General features: G+C 29.4%; 1 protein-coding gene across 1 annotated transcript; it reads right to left on the bottom strand.

Annotated features, from left to right (window-relative positions):
- Positions 1-1,787: 1,787 nt before the first annotated feature.
- Positions 1,788-22,769, bottom strand: LOC126900002 (zinc transporter ZIP1-like). Its single transcript, XM_050675341.1, has 2 exons — positions 21,238-22,769; positions 1,788-2,138 (listed from the first exon to the last, which is right to left on the bottom strand). Exons 1-2 carry the CDS (start codon positions 22,388-22,390, stop codon positions 2,020-2,022), a joined length of 1,272 nt encoding a protein of 423 aa, XP_050531298.1. The 5' UTR covers positions 22,391-22,769; the 3' UTR covers positions 1,788-2,019.
- Positions 22,770-22,864: the final 95 nt, after the last annotated feature.

The raw sequence follows: 22,864 nt of genomic DNA on the forward strand, positions 1-22,864 counted from the left end.
TGGTATTTTAAAATTTTATATATTTATTGATTTACTTATAATTAATTATTATTTAAATTCATACCTTATACCTTACTAAGGTACCGACTTAATTTTTTTAGTGACAACATACATATTTTACTATAATAAAATATGTGATGAATTAAAAAAATATTTAAATATTAATAAATTGAGAAATATACAAAATTTAAAAATACTAAAAAGAATTTTCTTGATATAATTATAATTTTGAAAGATATCAAGTGACTACTATTAAAACACTCATTTCGAATATATACAGAGCGATCGATTAACGATGTATAAGACAGTCAAATTTTTGAAAACTATTGAAAATTTTAAATTTTTATTGTTAATGATATACAAGCATAGGCGTACATTTATGAACACATTTTTTTAGCATAAAAATACATATAATTTTTTAATTTTGAATGGGAAGAACACAGGAATTTTTTTTACGACTATGTATACAACTAAAAATAACTATTTTAATTATGCAAATTGATGTATAAGTATAAACCAATTAACTATTAAGTAGACACGGCCGTATCTACTATCATGTCTACTGGCTTGCGCTAATTTTGTACACTAAATAGGATAAGTTCGAGTTTTTTTCGTAAAATTTTGTTTCTATTTTCTAATTAAAAAATATAAAGTTCAGTTCACACGATCAAGTTGTATATTATTTTCAAATATTNAAAAAATATAAAGTTCAGTTCACACGATCAAGTTGTATATTATTTTCAAATATTCATGTTGTTAAATACAATACAAAATACTACTAAATTTTTTGTGAGATTACTTTCTACGACTGTTTTTACATATAATTGATCATGTTTCAATACAATATTTTTTTCTGTGACTAGTAAAATATCGAATGCCAATATCGATACCAAAAAGTAATCATGATGATATAACCCAACCCCAAGTACACTTAATTGGGTCACACATTAAATATTTCATTTAATCTAATACAAAAACTAATAGCACACATATCTATCATCAAAAAATGTTTAATCCATTCATAGATTATTTTTTGATTCCGGTACATCGGGCGCAATATAGTGTTCAGCTCATCGTTTTATACAGCTATTTTGATTTTAATCAACTTATTTACACCAAAAAAATACCTTTATTTTAGTCAATTGTTTGTATTTAATTATTTATTTGCATTTAAAAAGCTTAACAGGCTTAATTTGTGTTAATAAAATGTATTTGATATTTGGTAGTTTCATATTAATTAAAATTACTTATTGCTGTTGATTGCTCTTTTAATGGATTTTACATATAAATTTTTGTGAACTAACCTGGTATCCATTATTTATTAATTACTTAATGGTGTTTAATTAAAAGTGTTTGATGTATACTGACCTATATATAATCAGTGTTTTTAACAAAATTTGAAATATTAGTAAGATTTACTTGAAAAGACTAATCGAATAACATAAAATTCAAAATCAATAATTTACAGACGGTGCGTTCTATTGATATTACTTTTTTTAAAAACTCAATTAATATTATATACATAGTCATAGTCATTTTTAAAAAAATGTGATTTTTGTGTTAAAAATTTTGTACANATTTAATCTAATACAAAAACTAATAACACACATATCTATCATCAAAAAACATTTTGTACGTTAATTTTTTTTTAATATTATAGATTTTTTGGTGCACTGTTGAGTAATATCTACCAAACTATACATCATGTGTGATAAAATTATACTTACTGATCTTCGAATATGACTAAAAAGAAAAAGCAAATTTTGAAGCTTATTAATAACATCAGCTTTAACATTTTTCATTCGTTTATTTATAAAAATCATAAAAAAAAAAATACTATCATAGCGAATAATTAACTGATAATGTTAACATAGATCGTCTTTACAGGAATATAAATAATGACAATATCTTAGATTAACTTAACACTTTAAATACTATCAAATTAATACACACAATAATAAGTAATTTATAATTAAATATAGATCACGATGGGCTTGGTAACTTGGACTATTAGGTAATCTAATGTTCGTGCGAGTGAGACGAATGATCGTGTACATGAGACGAATGATCGTGATCCATTAGGTGGTGGTGATCGTGATGGTTATGACTATCGGGCATTCCATGACTATGTTTGTGCGCTGAAAAAAATTTAAAAAATAGATTCATAATTAAAACTTAAATAACTAATTTTATTAGTCGATTAATATGCAAATTAATTAATTGAAGTAAAATCCCTAAAAACTTCATTTTGTTAATTTAATAGTATAATATATTTACAGTAAATTTAACTTTACATAATTAAGTTTAAAATAATAAACAAAATCGAAATTTATCAAGACTCCTTTAAGAAAACAAGGACCTTTTTGAGTAAAAATCATAATCAATTCATATAAATTATATTTTATTATAATTCATGAATATATATTAACATGGTTGTTAACAATTTCAAAATTTACATTGGTCTTACGGATTTCTGATTCATTTTTAAATGTTTACTTATATTTTGAACAGGTTTTTTTAATAACATGTTTCTAACAATCCTGTATATTTTATAATAGTTTATTTACCGAACGGCTAACTAAAAAAGAGCGGCTCTAGAGCATTTTTTCCACTCCATTGCACTATCACTGGGGCTGACTATAAACAATGATAAATTTTTAAATATATAATATTTAATATATATATACCGTACAGCATTACAGGGAGTTATTTTAGAGTTTATTTCATTGTACATACACATTTATGAATATTCTTTGTAAACATCATATCTTATTACGTATTAGGTCACTATGTTGTAAGTAATGCTTTACGACTAGATCCCCGGGGTGGTTTAAAGATACATATAAAAAATAAGGAGATCCCTAATTTCTTTTGAATAAATAAGGTGTAACAGAAATAAAAAAATACGAATGGGCAAAATTCATTATTCCATAATCTATAAAATGTTTTATATTAAAATATATAAATAGAAATATATTTAAAAATAATTATATGTAAATTTAATATCTAATCAATTTTATTGTTTAGCAACAATAACTAGTTACTGTGAAATAATACATCGTGAAATCTACTTTAAGTGTTAAAGTTAATAAGTCTTAAACATTTCTGAATGTCGTGATCTATTACAAAATTAAATAATGAAAATAATATAGCAGTATGAAGTTCTTAAAGAAAATTTTTAATAAGATTATCAGAAAAAATAAGAGATGTGATACGATAAACGTAGAAGTACATGACCACATAATCAAGAAATGTAAAAAAAATTGCAAGAACTATTATGACCGTTAAGCAGCCAAGAAACAAGCAAGGGTTTTAAAAGGAGTATTATCAAAATCACAAAACAAAATATAAGATTGTTTGCGTGACATAGAAAATCTTAAGTCATCACTAATAATTAATGAAAATGATACTAATGAAAAGGTTACGAATTAGGTGCCTAAAGTTTTGGTTGGTGGTGATAAACCTTTGGGAATTGATCGTGGGACTTCTATAGCTAGAGATATCTTTCCCAAAAAAGAGAAGAATTGTACATCTCAGTTGGCTAGATCTACTCGCCGCAAAACAAAGTTTAAAAGGAAAATGATTAAAGCTAAACGAAAAAGAAAAAAAAATTGACTGAAAATGTAACTGAAAAGTTGAAGAATTTGGAATCACAGGGTTAAAAAACTTTTTTATATATTTATTTAATTTATATAAGCTTATTTATTTAAACTTATTTATTTACAAAAATTATTATTGCATCTGCACCGTTATCGCAATTGCTTAACTTAATAGTTACTATCTGCTACCGCGTTTGTCACCAATAGACAATCTATTAAACACATGCACAACATATGTAACACTGTAATTTTTAATGTTATTTAGTTAGTAGAAATTAATTACCAGACACTAAATATTAAATTATTTTTTCTATAAAGTTTTAGTTTTATAGTAGTCATAGGAGTCTATATAATTGTAATCCTTCAAGTCTAAATTGTGATTTTCTATTATTGAGCAGTGTTTTGTTGTAGTCTAGCTGTATTATTGTAATTTTATGTATTAACTATAATAAGCACCTCGACAGTTTTACAATATCCAATCCACTGTAAGTATAGAGTGTTTTATATAGAATTTATCATTTTATTTTTATATTTAATATAGTTATATTAATATATATATATATATATATATATAGTTATACAACAAATCTGTAGTTGACAATAAGAGTCTTGTCCGATTTGTTTGTGAATCATTTGTAATATTATTGTCATTATTTAGTTATTTAGTAAATTTATATTTGCCTAATTACTTAAATTTTATTTAACGAATAGAATTCCATACATAAGTGCTAAAGTAAACAAAGGGTTTACTTCTTAATTTAACATAATCTAGTATTTATATAGTTACCTCAAATAGTTTTATAACTCATACACCAGTAACCCCTGGTCTATCGCCCATTAGTTTCAGTTTAGTTTTAAGTTAATGATTGTGGCAAGAGTGCTAATTATATTATTACTGTTGTTGAGTTTTAAAAAGATTATTTTTTTAATTCATTTTTTATTAAAGCTGTTGAGCCAGTAGTGTTACTTAATTATATTTTATTTTACAATTTTTAACGCGCCAAGGGAGCTAACATTATATATTAATTAGTGATAATTATTTTTGTTTAATTATTTATTGAAAATATTATTTATTATTATTATATAGACTTTCAGTAATTACTTATTTGTTTAGTTTTCAAGTACTACACACAAACCTAATTTCTACACACTATACACATTTAGCACCACATAGATCACTGACCTTACACAAGCAACCCCTCTAACCACCAGTGAATCCAGATATCATTACACAGGATGACCTCAGTAGGTAACAGGAGACGACTCAGCGGTGGCATCTTAAGCAGTTAAAACTATCATCCCTAGACCCAACGATTACATAAAGAAATAATTTCTATTTTTTATAATATAATTATTGGATTAATATTTTGATTAAGAATTTATTAATATTTATGAACGATAAAACTTAATAATAAAATGACATTATAATAAATGTGAGATTGTTTTATTACAACAAAACAAGGTGAAAAACTTAGGTAAAATTTTTATCATATCAAAGGAAGTAATAAGTAACTTTCGACTTTAATGTTGGCTGTATTTACGAAAAAAATGTGTTTTTTATTATAATCGCCGTTAATTTATTATGGGAACTATACGTAGAGGAAGACCAAAAAAAGAGGACAAAAATAAAAAGAAAGAATAATGATTAATTTACGAGATAAAATTCATCATATATCATATTTTTACTCAATAAATAAGATTATCCATGAATGATATCAACCAATAAAGTATGAATAAAAAATTGCACACAAGTTAAAAAACAATTATAGAAATATATTGAATAGACAATGAGTCACCACCATAATTTAATAAATTGAAAATTTATATAAAATTTAACAGAGATGATTTTTTTTAAATAATGACAAAAAATATATATAGAGTGGACTATGATTATAGGTATACACCATTATGAATTTTTTCCACTCAGGCTACATACCCACTCTATACAGAGTGTTCAATAAGTCAGGAAACGGGTTTCTATTGTTCTCATTGTTTGTAACAATGAGAACAATAGAAACCCGTTTCCTGACTTACTGAACACCCTGTATATTAAAATGCTTGTAACTTATTAAGTTAATTTTCTAAAATTATAATCGACCCATCAAAAATGTAGGTAAGATAAATTTTAATTATATCAAATGTTATAAGAGGTGTGGTTCGAAAAGTGTGTCCGTCAAACAGTTTGCCTGTGTAGTTCTCGACCGGTTAATAATGGGTAGGATTATCCATCGCGATTCACATGACGACATTCTGAAAGATTTGTTAAGATTTTGATTTCTCCTACGCGATGGTCCACAATAGTTATATTATCCTCTTAGTTGGCGGAGATGTAATCCAAATTAAAGTAATAACGAATTATTGATAATATTTTGTGAAAAAAATGAGCCATTAGTAGGGCCACACAGAGTTCTAGTCTGGGCACTTAAATAGTGTTTAAAGGCGCTATTTTAAACTTGGCATATATTACATAACATTAATTTCGTTTTAATCGTTAACTGATTTTAAATATAGACACACGTTTTATGCTAACGTTGACGAGTCATCAAAAACATGGCGTTTCGTAAGAGGCCACTGGACCGTAGGACGGCTAGTTGTGCACCGCACTAGAATACCATCTTACCTTAAGCCTGTTTAAATCGCTATTATTGAAGCAGTAGAGGGGTCACCTGAGAGCATAACGGCTAGCCGCATATCTAATAAGTAACAAGAGTACACAATAATTAAATAACAAATAACCACATATATTAGAAGTTCTTCAAAGAGCATCTTAAATTCAAGAGGTAGCAGAGGCCTTCTTTTAATATTAATGGCCGCCGAAACGCCATAAATAATTAAACTCAATTAAAACAAATGAAATTAAAAAATAATATAAAAACTCAGCTGAATAGACAAAGTTATTGATAGTGATGAGTGAGCTGAATGAGATCTTGTGATAGTGGTGTCGTAAATCTGAGTATCGCGAGTCAGAGTGTAGTTTCAGGCACTTAATGGCAAATGAACACAGACGGCGGAAAAGCGACTACAGCAGTGAAGTCATTTCATGATGGTCAGGGCCCAATTACTGGAGGCGTGCAAAGACATGAGAATTTTCAACACAAGGGTGTAATAAACAAATAATAAAAATAACGATGGCCGAACCATTCAAGCAAAGGTGCTTGCTACAAAAAAAGATGACACATTAAAAATTGACTCTCTGATGTACGACGATGAACTTTACACAGATGACAATTGACACATAAGCCATCGATTTGCCGTGATGAGTGGGCAAGAGGAAGAGTAAAGCAAAGAAGCTAGAGATAAGCTGTCACACGATATAATATAATCAACGGTGTTTGTGACAACTGGTCCACTGGTCTTTGCCAAAGGCGTTCTTTACCAAACAACATTAAAATAAGCATTTTATGAAAATTTAAGACTTTTTAAAAAAATTTTACTGGTCGCTAAACGTGTTGTTAGTATTTTGACTAAAAACATTCCAAAAAACTGTTATTCAATTTTCGGTCAAATATTATAATTTGTATACCAAAATAGTTGGATTTTTACTGTAGAATATAAAATTTTAGTTTCAACATTTTATGTAAAAAATTGATAGTGTGGATATTATAATCAGCATTAAATGTTAAATTGCAATAGATCTTATGTAAGCTTAAATTTTTTTTTTATATGCAGTTTGGACGATATTTATGTATATTATAAGTAGAAATAAAATTATTCCTTAATCTTAAAAACTTATATCATTTTTTTAAAATAAAGCGTAAACTAAAATAAATGATATTCTTGAAAATATTATTAAATGACGGTCGATTATTACTTTACAATTTCTTTTTTATAAAAAAATTTATTTATAGAAAATATAATAAAAATATAAGAATATAATTTTATTGTTTGATAAAATTAAACATCAGTATAAATTTAATTTAAAACTATTAGAAATTGTCAAATATGAAGTCACAGGTTTATTTGGTTTTAATAGTAATATTATGAACGTTTTATAGTTTAATTTAAAAAATTTGTTCCATAATTTAATTTCTCGTGTTCAATATAATATTAGGTAAGAAATAAGAAGAGCTAACATATAGTTTTACTAAAATTAATACACTTAAAATATAAATCGTAATTTAAGCGATATCATTTCATTATTTTACATAAAATGTCTTTGTAACTCACTGTTTAATCTATATATTAAATAACATTTTTCGACTTAAAATTTTAAAACTAAAAATTTGTATTCTACAGTAAATATCAAACTATTTTGACATACAAATCATAATATTTTATCAAAAATTGAATAACAGAGGCCGTTTTTTGTAGTATTTTTGGTCAAAACACTTAAAACACGTTAAGCGACCAGTAAAATTCTTTTTAAAATCTCAAATTTTTAATAAATGCTTATTTTAATGTATATAATAAAGTTAAAATGGTTCTCATTAAAATTTCGATGATCGACTTTTTTTGACCACGCTAATATATACAGAATGGAACAAATCTAACTGACAACTCATATAACTTATAAACTATACAACATTTATACTTTTTTTTTTATCAATTTTTACAATATAAAACTATATGTAAAATATGTTTTATGTTATTTTTCGCAATTACAAAGAATATTTTAAAAATTAATTTTTTTATTAAAATTTTTTTTAAGATTTGAAGATAGTCATTTTATAGATAACTTTTAAAGAAAAATTTTGATACCAAAAACTTTTATTTTAATTCAGTAAATTCGTTTATACAGTATTTTGAAGTTTGTTAAATTTTCCTATGGTATCAAATGTTAGTCCATATTATGTTAAGTACGGAAGTAAACACTTATTATGTAATTTATTAGTAACAGTACGCGTTTTTTTTCCATGAAAATTATTAACATTTGAATAAGCATTTGTAATTGACATCAAAAAAACAAGTGGTAGTATAATTAAGATTATTAAAAAAAATTATAGAAACATTGTCTAAAACATGTTGAGTTCATATATTATAAATTTTAACGTGAATAATAGTGAATAAGTGCATTTATTATCAAATTATCCTAAAAAGGAATATCTTATAATAATGTGATTACAATGATAGATTCACACAAATTAATAAATGTTATCACTGCTAACCATGGAGCACTCGTAGTTGACATGCGATAATTTTTCTAACTTTTGTGATAAAGATTAGAGATAATCATTTCTGCATAAAGCGCATTAAACGTTATTATTTTCCATGGAAAAGAAATCATGTACTATTACCAGTAAATAATGTAATAATAGAGTATTTAAGTCCGTACTTAACATAATATGGACTAACATTGGAGACTATAGGAAAATTAAAAAAAAAAAATCAAAATTTAACAAACTTCAAAATGTTGTATAAATGTAACAACTGAATTAAAATAATAGTTTTTGGTATCAACGTTTTTCTTTAAAACTTAAAAATTAATTTTAAAATATTTTTTGAAATTGCGAAAAATAACATAAAATATATTTTAAATATAGTTCTATATTGTAAAAATTGATTAAAAAAAAAAAAGTATAAAATGTTATGTAGTTGTTAGTTAGATCTGTTGTGCGGTTGTGTGCATAAATACACTGTTATATTTATATGAAATGTATTTGGTTAAACGTGACTTACGTCCTTATTTTCTAATTTTTCAGAAGACAAAAACTATTTGTTAATGATTAATTTATGCGCATTTCGTTTATTTTTAATTTTTTTTTAAACACAAAAAAAATGAATTTATATTAAAAATTGTATAATATATCATAAATAAATTTTGTTTGGTAATAATTTGCCTTTGGCCTTTCGACACGAATGACTATTCGCCGAGTTGGTGAGTATTTATAGTTATAGTTCGTCAACGTATATTTCCCAACTATTAATATGGCCGACAACATTGAAGCGCTTAAAGCAGCTCGTGCGGCACTTAAAGGTCAACTAACTTGTACTCTCGACACTGTAAAATCTTCACCAGATAAATTTGATATCAATCAACTGTCCGTTCGTTCACAAAATGATGAAGAACTTGGTTTGAGCTGAGCAAATTACAACTAGAAATAGAAATGACACTTAACTGCGAAGAATGTGAATAAACTAAACGAAAAAAACGTCAGATCATGTTGTTAACATAAATAATATTGGTGTGAATAATATGTCAGGTGCGACTGACCATTTTATATTTTAAAATAAACATTAATCCGTTCAATCGATAGTTAAATTAACTCAGATAATATATCGCCGTTTTCGAAATATTGTGCTGATTAGTCGTCATTTTCAAAGGTACTAAAAATGTATTACTTGAGATTGTCATTAAATGCAACGCAATAATTGACATAGTCGTTAGAAATCACGGCGATAAATTACGATTTAATTATTTGATAGGTACAACAACAAAAAGTACTAGTTGAATAGTAGTAACAAGACATACAACTCTTTATCGCGTATCAACAATTTTAAGATAAATAAAAATAATAATCATCTCGTTGACGGAGCGATAGTGTCAGATGTAATAAACAACAATCTACGTCAACGTATTACCTCATCATACATTCGAAAAAGAGAACAGTATCATCACTAAATTGCGTGTTGTCTTTGAAGGTTCGTACAAAATCAGCCGTTAAAATCAAATTTTTTATTATGGTTTAAGTAGAGCTCGTATGTATTTTAGAGCGTTTTCGTTCGCATGATTATTTAATATCGTTATATATAGCCAAATCTGTAGAGAAATTTAAATTAATCTATCAAAAAGATGTTTTCATTGGCGTGGGCTTATGGGAAAAATTTGAGGTGGCCAAATTCTACGCCTATGGATGTGTTTCAAAAGATATATTGATAGCCATTGATGATTTATTAATATGAGAGATGATTTTGCATAGATGACATTTTAGGTAGTGCACCTACTAAAGAAGAGTCATTATTTTTGCGCTATTAATTATTGAATACGTAAATGTGGTTTTGATTTACTTAAGTGGATTTCCAATAAGCATACAAAGACTAATGATCTGGCAGTTATGTTAACTTTAGACATAGAAAATAACATTACCAAAATACTAGAATTATTATTGAACTCTGTGGAAGACATTTATCAATATTATGTTAGCAATATTGATCACAATTGTTGGCGCGTCACTAAACATTTAATTTTATCATAAATCGATTTTATTTATAAACCATTAGGTCTTATTGGAACTGTTAAAATTTTGTACAGATTACAAATACATTTATGGACATTTAAACTCGATTGGAAAAAGGAGTTTTTTCTAAAAAAAAATACGAACTAGTGATTAATGAGTATTTAAATGAATTTACCACATTTAAGTAAATTATACCGCCTTACATATTTGATACTGGAAAAAATATTTATAGTGAGTTCAATGTGTTTCATAGAAAACGCCTTTGGCAAAGACCAGTGGACCAGTTGTCACAAACACCGTTGATTATATTATATCGTGTGACAGCTTATCTCTAGCTTCTTTGCTGTACTCTTCCCCTTGCCCACTCATCACGGCAAACCGATGGCTTATGTGTCAATTGTCATCTGTGTAAAGTTCATCGTCGTACATCAGCGAGTCAATTTTTTATGTGTCATCTTTTTTTGTAGCAAGCACCTTTGCTTGAATGGTTCGGCCATTGTACGTCGTTATTTTTATTATTTGTTTATTACACCCTTGTGTTGAAAGTTCTCATGTCTTTGCACGCCTCCAGTAATTGGGCCCTGACCATCATGAAATGACTTCACTGCTGTAGTCGCTTTTCCGCCGTCTGTGTTCATTTGCCATTAAGTGCCTGAAACTACACTCTGACTCGCGATACTCAGATTTACGACACCACTATCACAAGATCTCATTCAGCTCACTCATCACTATCAATAACTTTGTCTATTCAGCTGAGTTTTTATATTATTTTTTAATGTTACTTATTATTTGTTTAATTATTTTGTTTTAAGCTGCTTTGTCGGCTATTAGTATTTAAGGGTCCTCCCGTTATCACTTAAATTTAAGATACTCTTTGAAGAACTTCTAATATATGTGGTTATTTGTTATTTAATTATTGTGTACTTTTGTGACTTATTGGATTTACGGTTAGTCGTCATCCAACCAGGTGATTCTTCACCTGCTTTAATAATAGCGATTTAAACAGGCTTAAGGTAAAACGGTATTCTCTAGTGTAGTGGAAAACTAGCTGTCTTGCTTCCTTGTTTATAATCAAGTTCAAATGGTTATCATTAAAATTTTGACTTATACATATAACTTTTATTTATTTTGACAAAAAAACCTTAAACCTACATTATACATGCATACAGTAAATTTACAACATATTAATTTTTATACATATTGACTAGACAATGTTTATGAACTAATTACTGTTATATATTATGTTAACTACAGTCAACATATTAGTTATATAATTAATATGTTTTTGGTGCTCCACTCTTCATCTTCTCGTTTGTCATATATGGAAATTTTGATTTACAATTATTAACCAAGTAAATGATATCAGAGATATTTTATTCCGTTATCGTACTTGATTTACATGCATTTTGAATAAACTTTATAAATAAATTATTTAGAAATATACATTATTCGGAAAGCTAAAAATAACAAAAATTTGTATACCGCTTAAAATATGAATACAATTATGAAGTTCATGACGACTATGACGAAGAAAATAATAATAATAATATAGTGCAGTAGGTTACGCAACTTTATATTTAGTTTAATTACTACAACACAATTCAGTTCTGCCATTAATAATAGTATGAAATAGCACGAGATGTTACGACACTACGTAATAAATTGGGTCCTCCTAATTTCTTCTATTCAAGACCTTTTAAAAATGATTTTTTTAACCGTGTCATTAATTAAGCGAACACGCCTAGTGGGAGCTTTAGTCGTTGAGTAATACTATTTGATCCGTAAACCAATGTCGCGTAGTATCATACTACAGATAGTTTTGAAACATGTTTTTTACTATATAATTTATCAAATTCTGAGAGTAACAGTCGCATATAGTGTAACAGCCCATATAATAGACATATTACACAAACACATTATACCTGACAACGTACCACCACCACATTGTGATATTAAATTGTACATGTATCGATTTTAATTCCTATAATCATAACAATCCTTTCATTTAGTTTACGGCCATTAAATAAGTTATACAGTTTAAAATTAATCGAAAGACAATTATGAAATTTTCCAAGCTCAAGTTATTGTTCCAGAAATAATATATGTAAGAATAATCGTATTGTGATTTATAGTTTTAATAGTTGAAATATCGTTTTTTAGGTGTTTTTAAAATATTCCTAATAAGTAGTACCTATTAGACTAACAACATACATTTTTATGTTAAAAATATGCCACCGTATTTATTTTTAAATTCCCAATGCAAAACATTTAAATTGATAATATAAATATAATTAGGGTTTAAATATTATGACAGTTTTCACCTACTGATAACAGATAAAAACAAACACATTATTAATTAGACAGTTTGTAAAATTAGTCACTGATAGTAGAACATGGTATTTTAATTTTGAGAAAAAGGTTAATGGTTAAAAAAATATTTAAATTATAAACCAAGGTCTAGACATTAAATATCAAGATAAATGTTTATAAAACCTACGCATTAGGGCTAAAAATTATAATATAAGCTAAATGTGAATATACTTAACAAACATTAATCTAAAAATGTCGATTAAGTAAATTGTGAGTAAATATTTCACTAAAATATTTTTAAAACTTAAATGTCACACATAAACGTAATACTTGTTTTTGTATAGTCCGTCTTAAATTTGCTTAAACACGAAAACGGATTACATAAATTAATTAATACTCATTAAAACATTAAAATGTTATGCGTATTTATGATAATTTTAAATAAAGCGAATATAAGATTTTAAATCTACCCATCTTACAATAAATCCTTGACCGACTATAATTGTGTGAACAATTTATTTATTTTTTAATTCCTTATAAATATATTGCCCAATAAAATTCAACACAACCACTATATCGAATCTTTATTTGAACTAATAATAATAGATAACAAGATTGTTAAAGACAATACTCTATACAATATATAACTGTAAAATAACTCGATCTGATTAATTTTTCAAAAGATCAATAAAATTGAATTGCCGGTCAAAAGTAAAAAGAACAGTTAACAGAATAGAATGGAACGAACGGGTAACAGATTTTATTATTGTCTTTTTCAAAAGATGGCATCAAGTCAATTTATTTTTAATTAAACTATTTTATTTGCCGATAATAATCGCTAGTGTTTAATAGGAAAATTATAATAACTTATTGTAATGATATGGTTTCATTCTCAATGCATAAAATACAAAGAAAAATTCATAGCCTTCAGATGTTAATATTCAAGTTTTGTCAAAGACGTAAATTAAGTACATCCGTCAAAGATGATCCAACTAGAACAGCACATTGCCATTGTAACAGGTGACCGTATAATAACGAACATACGACGGATAACTGCAACTCACTGTTTGAAAACAATAAGTAAAATTCTACCAGAATGCCAAGGCTACGTGAACATAATAATAATAATAATAATATGCATATAATACACATACACGAAACATTGTTATTTTAAGCTAAAACACATGGAGATGGGCACACTTTTTGTGGTCATCAAATTTTATTACTTAGCTAGACTTCACTTCTCGACAAACATAAACGAAAGCATAAATGTTTGCAGCATAAATAAAAAAAAACAAAAGATTAAAGTATTCACAAGAAATTATAATTTAAAATTCGCAGATAAAAGTTACTACTTAAGTATAAATTTCAAAACTGTAGTTCTGAAATGTATCGTTTGACAGACTTATCTTCAGGTGATAAAAAAAAATATTTTAATAGAGATGTAAAAATGTATAATTCGTTATCTTAAATGCTACGATTGCCGAGTTAAAGATGCTATTTATTTTCTGCGTTTGACATGATATTTAGAGGCAACTACAATGATATTTTCTTTATGTGTAGCATAGGTTAGTACAATGGAGATAGAACAAAGTAATTTCAACGCATTTAATATTTTACAAATATCATCACGTTGAACAAGTGGTTCGGGTGATTAGGACTATTATTCTTATTAGTTTTCAGCAGTTTACTCTCGAGCCTAACCACCATAAATTGAATAATGTAGTAATTATTGTGGTTGAATTAGTACCGAATCTAATACAAACACACACGCCACGGCGTAAAGAATATAAAAAATACCTCAGAGTCAAACCGTGACCTCGCACACCTGTATATGTTTTCTGGCTCGCTCAGCCACAACAGAGCACATAGGGTCAAGTGTACAATTATGTTTAACGTTTTTAACTGTCTTCAGGTACAGGAGCGACAAACTCTCGCATATTCATGTTAACGCAGAATTAGAATTACATTCAACCCCCCAATAGATCATAGTAATAGATCATTATTAATACTTAAATCAAACATTTGTTATAAGACCGATTAATAATCAATAAGATACCAACATTCATGTAACCTCATCCAAAATGAATTACAATGATATAAGCTCACAGTATCTTGATTTATTACCGCCAGTTGAAACGTAAACGCAAGTAAATAATTGAAGTATTTAACTTATAAGCATAAACTTAACCGACTACGTGATTTGTTTCCGATAAGTACAACGTTTGCTCTACTTCTCTTTTTTATTACGAAATCTTTATTTAATAAATGGTTACTATCACATTGAAGGCAACTATTTAGGTAGTAGTTCGCTTTAGTAGTAGTTTAATTAAAATGCTAATAGATAAGACTACTTTTTTAGATCGATACAAAGTAACGCGTCTATATTATTCATTTAAATTGGTCACGTGTAGGACATGTAAGTTTATGTATTTAAACACTTTTTTAGAGTTATTCTGAGAGCAATTATATCCAAATGAAAATGTTTTTAATTGGATTCAAAGCTAAGCTATATATTTTAATTGTAGCATACAAATAGTGAACCTACATAGAGTTTAAGCCCCTGCAGACATTTTTTTTTTTTGTTATTTTACTTTGTCATAAATTTTGCACTTGCTGGGAAATTTTCAATATTACTCAATCACAAGTTATAGATACATAAACTTACAAACCCGGGTAATATGTAATATATGAAAGATTTTTTTGGCTAGAAATCTCTACAACAAATAAAAAAAAAAACGTAAGAATAAATTATTAGATATAAGATTCAAAAATGATTTGGTTTGTGGTATAACAACGAAAATAACACCCTGAAGAGGTTAAAAAATTACAAACTAGATTATGTTATTATGTGGTAACCAATACAAAATAACCATATAATCTTAATAACTTAATCAGTGTCTAGTCGATTTCAAAACCGAACAAAAAAACCACATTCTTTTCGAATAAAAAGTAAAAATACTATTGAATCTATTCATTCTCTTTGTCGGATTATTAATTTGAAAAATACATTTATTACAACCATTTTCAATTATCTAGGAAAACTCGGAAATTTCAACAATAATTATCGTCATAATCTGTGTAATTGTAGATTTTCTCACGTTCCCTCAAGTTACGGTTTCTTCTTTCCGCTTTAAGTTTCCACATTAGTTAATTTGTAAAAGATAATTGAAAGTCAAGTTCACGGGTAATAGTGAATCTTCAACAAAAAATACTATTCATTAATAATGATAATGCGTATACAATAGGCAAGTTCAGAATATAAATATTTTAAGTAACATGGCAACGTGTCGAAAACCTTTTGTTCCTTTTTTTGGTACGAGAACAACACTATTGTTATACGATACCTACGCAGCATGTTTTTGATGTTTGACGTCCAAGATTCTCGTTGTAATAATTTTAGGCAAAGTGTTTTTTAAATTTATGCAAAATTCATTAACATAAGTTTAGGTTCGTAGTTGGTTTTTGAGGTTAAATTTAATTTTACTACGTCGTGTTAAAGTTAAGACGTTTCCTACTTTGAGTCACTTATAAATTCTGATCATATTTCCGCGTATATTCAAAGTCATCTCTGAAACAAAGTCTATAAATAATGATAAACCGTTTCGATTTCCCCGATGCTCTCACTCGTAAAAATTGTGCGTCATGCAATTTTCGCACTATGCAACGCTCAAGATTTTTATTGCATTCAGCCATCGTTTGTATTTTTATTATCAAACGGCGAACCGATAAAATTGTCACGTACATTTTATGATTAAAGCACACCTTATATCTGCTTCCAACCTACACGATAAAAACTCATATGGTCTGCAAAAACAAGTCGATTTCGCAGGCTGTTGGAAAATGATTTTTTATCAATAGGAAAAAATATTCGCAATACAATTCGATACTGATTTTTATTGTATTGCTAACGGTTACGACTTCTCATTACAATGTTTTGACTGAAAACATGTGTCGGCGCCAAATGAATTTTCGTTCGGCGAACGAATTGATATTAACATTTGTACATTTTATGGCGAGAACATTACAAATTACACGCAAAAAAAAACCCATGATTCATAACAATGGCATGGTATTTGTGCATTTAACGGTTACACAGTGTGTTGTACAACAACACAGGCGAAAAACAATAATTGCAAAAGGGATAATCAAAAATCGTGCGACTCGGATTCGTGAAAACCAAAATGAACCGAGTGAACATAATTGGAGAGAAAAACGACGGCGTTACTCAAAAACAACGAAAGGTCAAGTTTATACACGCCGATTTTTACTAATATGAATAGTGCCGTGTTAGTACACAACGACATTGTGCAACGGCACAATTAAAACATAATCGAACAACAACAACAGAGCATACGGGCGTTAATGGCTTTCACCACCGACTCCATTGTCGTTGCCGTAGTTCCTGTGAACGATCACGTGTATCCGTAGAAAATCGTCGCCAATACCCTTTAAATTCAATGCCACCGAGAGTCTATGCATTAGGATCGTACCTAATAGACAGTATCTGCGAATAAGCCAAATGCGGGTCCGTGTTTCACAACCCAAGGAAATGTCACCGTTTGTACGAGTAAGATGTCATACGGATTATTCTCAACACCGTGAACGTTTATAGTTTGAGTAAACACAACAAGTGGAAACGGCCAAAACGAACCCGGTGAGACAGGAGCGTCTGTTGCCAGAAAAAACCGGAAAAAAAATATTCCATTTAAAACATTTTCTTCGACAACAATTGCCCGACAACGTGGCTAGATGAATGGGTGATACGTGTCAGAAGTCAGGTGGAGTTTTAATTGAATTTGTTACTTTTTTCCTGGTCGAGTTTTGGGTTCCTTTAGTCAAAATAAGACATGAAGGAATGCGCAGATTTATAATTTTCTATTGTACGCAGTAGTAGGACGAGGAGGACAGGTCTGTAGTCACAAGCGAATACGTGACTGGTTGCGGGTGACCGTGAATCGTCGGAATTAAAAAACGGTCTGGATGAGTAATACGTAACCAAAGAACATAATAGTGTTGTACCTGAGCTCGTGGCGACCGTCGGCGGGCCCCGAGCAACATAGAAAAGAGGTGTTTGAACGACATCATCACCAGTGGTGTTATGAATAGAACGTCAAACAAAACAATATTATGTTAGCACTGTAACTCTAGGAAACCCATGAAATATATATATTGTTAACATTGTAACTATGTATCTCAACAGCCAACGCTGAATAATATCACATTACATTATGTCCTAAGTGAAATTGAAAAGCGACTCTTATCGAGTTTTCAAATTAAATTGAAAATCGTAATACTCGTGCGCTTTTGGCTATCTTTAAATAAATACTATTTGACAATACGTTCATTACACACACAATAGGTATGCGATAAACCCAACCTCATACTCGAACACGAGTACATGATGTTTAATTAAACGTTCAATAAAATAACGCGGGTAATCATCCAGCAAAAAACGGACACCTCACGTTCACACGATTGACCATATGAAACTATTGTTCACCTTTCACGCGATTGTTAAAGACAAATTTGTATTTACTAGGTGTGCTTATAGATAACTAGTCATTATGCTTTTAGATAGTTATAGTCATAAGACGCGGAAAAGGTTTTGAGTTTAACCTAAAATCTCTTGGTTCCAATGCATCCCAGCTGAGCCATATTACTATCTTTCTCTTCGCCTTTCTCCAAGTAATACATTACGTAATATGGATTGATAAAAACATAACTAACAAGTTAATGAGTCACTCGTTATCAATGTGTCAATATCGTGTCAAACATTAGTATATCATTTGTTTACCAAATAATATTTTCTATTCAATTTATTATAAATAAAATTATATCAAAAAACGACTTAAAACTTATAAAATTAACTAACGGTAGTTCAATTAAAAAAAAATTAACTTGAACGGATATGATTCAAACCTCAAATAAATTAAATAGAAATTAATATTGACGGCTTTCGGTTTTAATCTTATTAATGTATATAGATACGATAGATAGCAATTTCATGAATCAACTAGTTATCAGAATGCGGTTTATTGATTGTCATACCAATAAGTCGAATAAATTGTATTTTGATTGAAAATAAAAACAGGTTTGTAAGTTGCAACCGCAGCAGAGTGTAATGTTTTTTTTTTAATAACTCATTGTTTGTTTGTCACACTATAAATACTAACCCATTACAACAAATTTAAAAGTTTGTTTTGAACAATTTGAGATAATTTTGCTAAACATGACCTAAATAGTATGAGCGTTTACTGAGATTGGTTTCATTGACAAAATGTAATTCGTTCAGGAATGATTGATGATAACACATTTTTTTAATAATCTCAAGAGTTTGAAAATAATATAAAAATATTTTATTGACGGGACGAACTCGACGGTCTATAATAAAGAACATAAAAACCCTAAATCGCCAAGGGGAGAGAGTGCAAAATTTTCAAGAGGTCATCACACCAAACTGCAAACGGAATATTATAGTGTGATAAATGAGAATGTCATGTAAAGTAGTTTACTTACTCGCATACAAAATAAATTTTAACAGACAAATTGTCGCAGAAAACGTTTTATAAATGTAATATTATTACTCAGCTAATAGACAGATTTTTTTTTTTTTTATAGAAACCGTTTAAATCTTGCATGGGCAAATTAACCAAATGGATTTATTAAGAGGAAATTATATTATGTATTACTATTAAAAAGAAACATCATAAAATATAACATGATGTATATAAAAACTTAATAATAAAAAATAGAGAAATAGTAATTGCAATCCTAATACTGTTAATAAAGAAAAACACGTGTTTGAGTGTAGTCACAATTTCAATAATAATTTCATTATAAAACGTAAACAGTACAATGTTTCAAACAATTTTACGGGGCAGTAATTAATAGAGAATCGCATGATCGATATCAGTTTGAAAAATTGTTTTGTGTTGTTAAATATTTTTTAACTATGTCAATAGTAACTAATGAACGAGCATTTTTGCGTTCAAATGTTGTTCGGTTAATTTTGTGCAGTTGTATAAAAGAATAATAACATACTTATTTGAAGAACTAAATAAAATTGATAACAAAAACATAAATACGTAAAAAAACCGGTTGTTTTTTTCACATGGCTAATGATAATTTAACATCATCATCACGTTGCAAGGAAATCCCGTGTCGCAAATAACATCTTTGTTTCCATTTGCGCAGATATTAACATAGTTCAAAGATCTATTTGTTTTTAAATGGTTGTTGTTTATCGTTGAATAAACAATACGGAAAAAGAGATAAAAACGAAAAAAACAATTTTTAAAATCACTGAAACTATTACTACGAAAATATTACAGAATAAAGACATTTTCAGGATAGAATAACTGGAAATATGAAAATGTTTCCAAATATGAATAAACCAGGAAATCTTTTTTACACTTCATAAATACTTTTATTTTATGTGTGACGTAAATTCACTACCTTATTTATTAATTAACAAAGTCGTAGTTCTGTATCAGAGGCCAACAAATACAAATGTCGATTTTCGTTTTTTAAATATTTAAGTAAAATGTTTTGAAAAACTATTGCACTTAATATTTTTCTACTCTTCCCTAAAAAACAAAATACGAATCAATGGCATTTATTGAGACAGAGCTTCAGATGAACATTTTTTAGAAATTAAAATGAGAGATTAACTGCACATAAATCATAGTACTATAACAATATTACACAAAATTTATAAATTATTGTGTTAACGTATATTAATAGTGAGTATATATACGTGATAAAAAGAGTAAACTTCTACCAATAACTGACGCCTTTTTTAGCAGATTTTTCTCAACACTACTTTTAATGATAAAATTATAAATTTAAATTATTTAATTAAATATATTACGATAGTCATGATATTATACCGTCGATAATTTGTACGCGTGTCATATTCAGTAGTAACTATTATAAATTAAGTAAATGTCAAGCATACTGTTAGGGACATTGTCAATTGACATAATGTTAAATGATATTTTTACCGTATACACGTTTTACTTTTACTTTTATAATGGTCAAAACTATGTCGTGTTTAATGTCTATCTGCTATTAATTAAAAACTATTAAGCACTCATTAATGTACATCATTTTAGCAATTGATCGTTAACATAATTAAAAATCTTTACAGTTCAGACAACCCGTTTCTCGATTTGTTGATCATTAAGTTTGTATATTAATTTTTCACTTACTCGTCATTTGCAGTGTGAGCATCATACAGAATCCGACAAAAATGGCCATCAAATGTAGGAAACCGGCCTGTTTGTGTCTGGCCAACACTTCAAAAAAGACAACGTACAACAAAGTACCGGCGGCCAGCCCTTGAAGAATAACGGCCACAGTACCAGGAGATCCATCAATGGCACCACCGGCACCATATCTGACTAGCCACATGCCGGCGACAATTCCAACAGGAGTAACTACGGCGAACGTAGCCACGTACATGACGAGTACGGGCACGCGAGTTTTGGACCACGCCAGTTCCAACCCGACGCAAAAGGCTATGACTAACTTGTGCGTGGCTACGGCGATAAACAGATACCAGACGTTCTCGATGCGTTCTTCCAATCCGATAGCCAATCCCTCGAAAACTTCGTGGAACGACAGTGCCAGTACGGCGAACAGCCCGCGAAACGATCGATTGGCCGATTTTCTTTGTCCTACATTAGTCGATTTGGACTGTTCTTCCGGATCACGAATCTGTCGATTATTCCACGATGCGTGGTACCTTTTGTCTTTGGAATCATTGAGCAATTCGTTGATGCTGGCCGTGGACGCGCCCGTCACGGAGGGCACGGACGTCGGAGAACCCGTAAGTGATGCCCGCGGTATGGACATGGTACACCGTCGCATGCTCATCGATCTGTGTAGCACTACTTCAGATTCGTCTTCAGAGTCTGCCGAACACTTGTCCAAAATAGAATGCACAATCTCGTCGAGGAAATAAACGAGGAAAAATCCGGCGCAGAATATCAAATCGCCCAGGCTGCTGAGATCTTCTGGCAACATACCCGCCTCCTGAAGGTTGTGAACACCCTCGCGGACTTCGGGTTGAAGGTGGAGCAACGTGGTGAATAACAATACTCCGCCGCCAAAACATAACAAAAGAGACACGATAGGCGAAGAAGACGCTGATGATCCCGGATGGTGCGAATGTCCCTGATGCGATTCTTCGCCCGAGTTGCCATCTTTGTGCCACCACTTGGCTAGCTTGACGGGTATAACGCCTAGTACAAACGATCCCAAACCTAGTACAACCATGGCCAACGTTTTTGCCATCGTCACATCGTCCATCAGAGCTAGCGAAGGCGTGTTAACCTTCGTGTCGCTATTAGACGTCTCCATGTCAATTATTAATTTATTTCAATAAATCGTTTAATAACGTCAAACTATAAAATTAAAAAACAAAAAGATTACGTTTTAAGTATGTTTAATTAATCGTGTTACGTTCCTCTCAGTAGTGTTGGCACGGCAGAACTCGAGTGGCGATATCAGTAAGTACATAGCACGCGCCCTGAATCAAGACCCAGCGGTTAAAATGCCAACGTTTTAGAATATTAGACGGACACCGAATAATTACAATCGCACGCGATGGAAGGCACTGGACCGAGCGCGCGGTTACTTGTCCGGCCCACGGTAAAGTGGCGTCTAACGTCTGTTGTCCTCAGACACAAGACGACACAATCCATTGCCGGCACTATCACTACCGCCACCACCGCGGCGGCTCCGAATCAATTACCACTTCTACTGCTACTAAACGCATTAGTTCCCTCTCTTCATTACACGCGGTCATGAGGCCACGGCGAAGTGAGCGCTACA

Source organism: Daktulosphaira vitifoliae, unplaced genomic scaffold, assembly GCF_025091365.1.
Source record: "Daktulosphaira vitifoliae isolate Bord-2020 unplaced genomic scaffold, ASM2509136v1 Scaffold_1, whole genome shotgun sequence".
NCBI classification, from domain to species: Eukaryota; Metazoa; Arthropoda; class Insecta; order Hemiptera; family Phylloxeridae; genus Daktulosphaira; species Daktulosphaira vitifoliae.

Bases quoted from the DNA above. Each gene is read 5' to 3' on its own strand.
- LOC126900002 (XM_050675341.1), bottom strand. From the start codon at position 22,390: ATGGAGACGTCTAATAGCGACACGAAGGTTAACACGCCTTCGCTAGCT. The intron at 2,139-21,237 runs GTAAGTGAAAAA...AATTTTTTTCAG, and splicing joins GCTCACACTGCAAATGACGA to CGCACAAACATAGTCATGGA.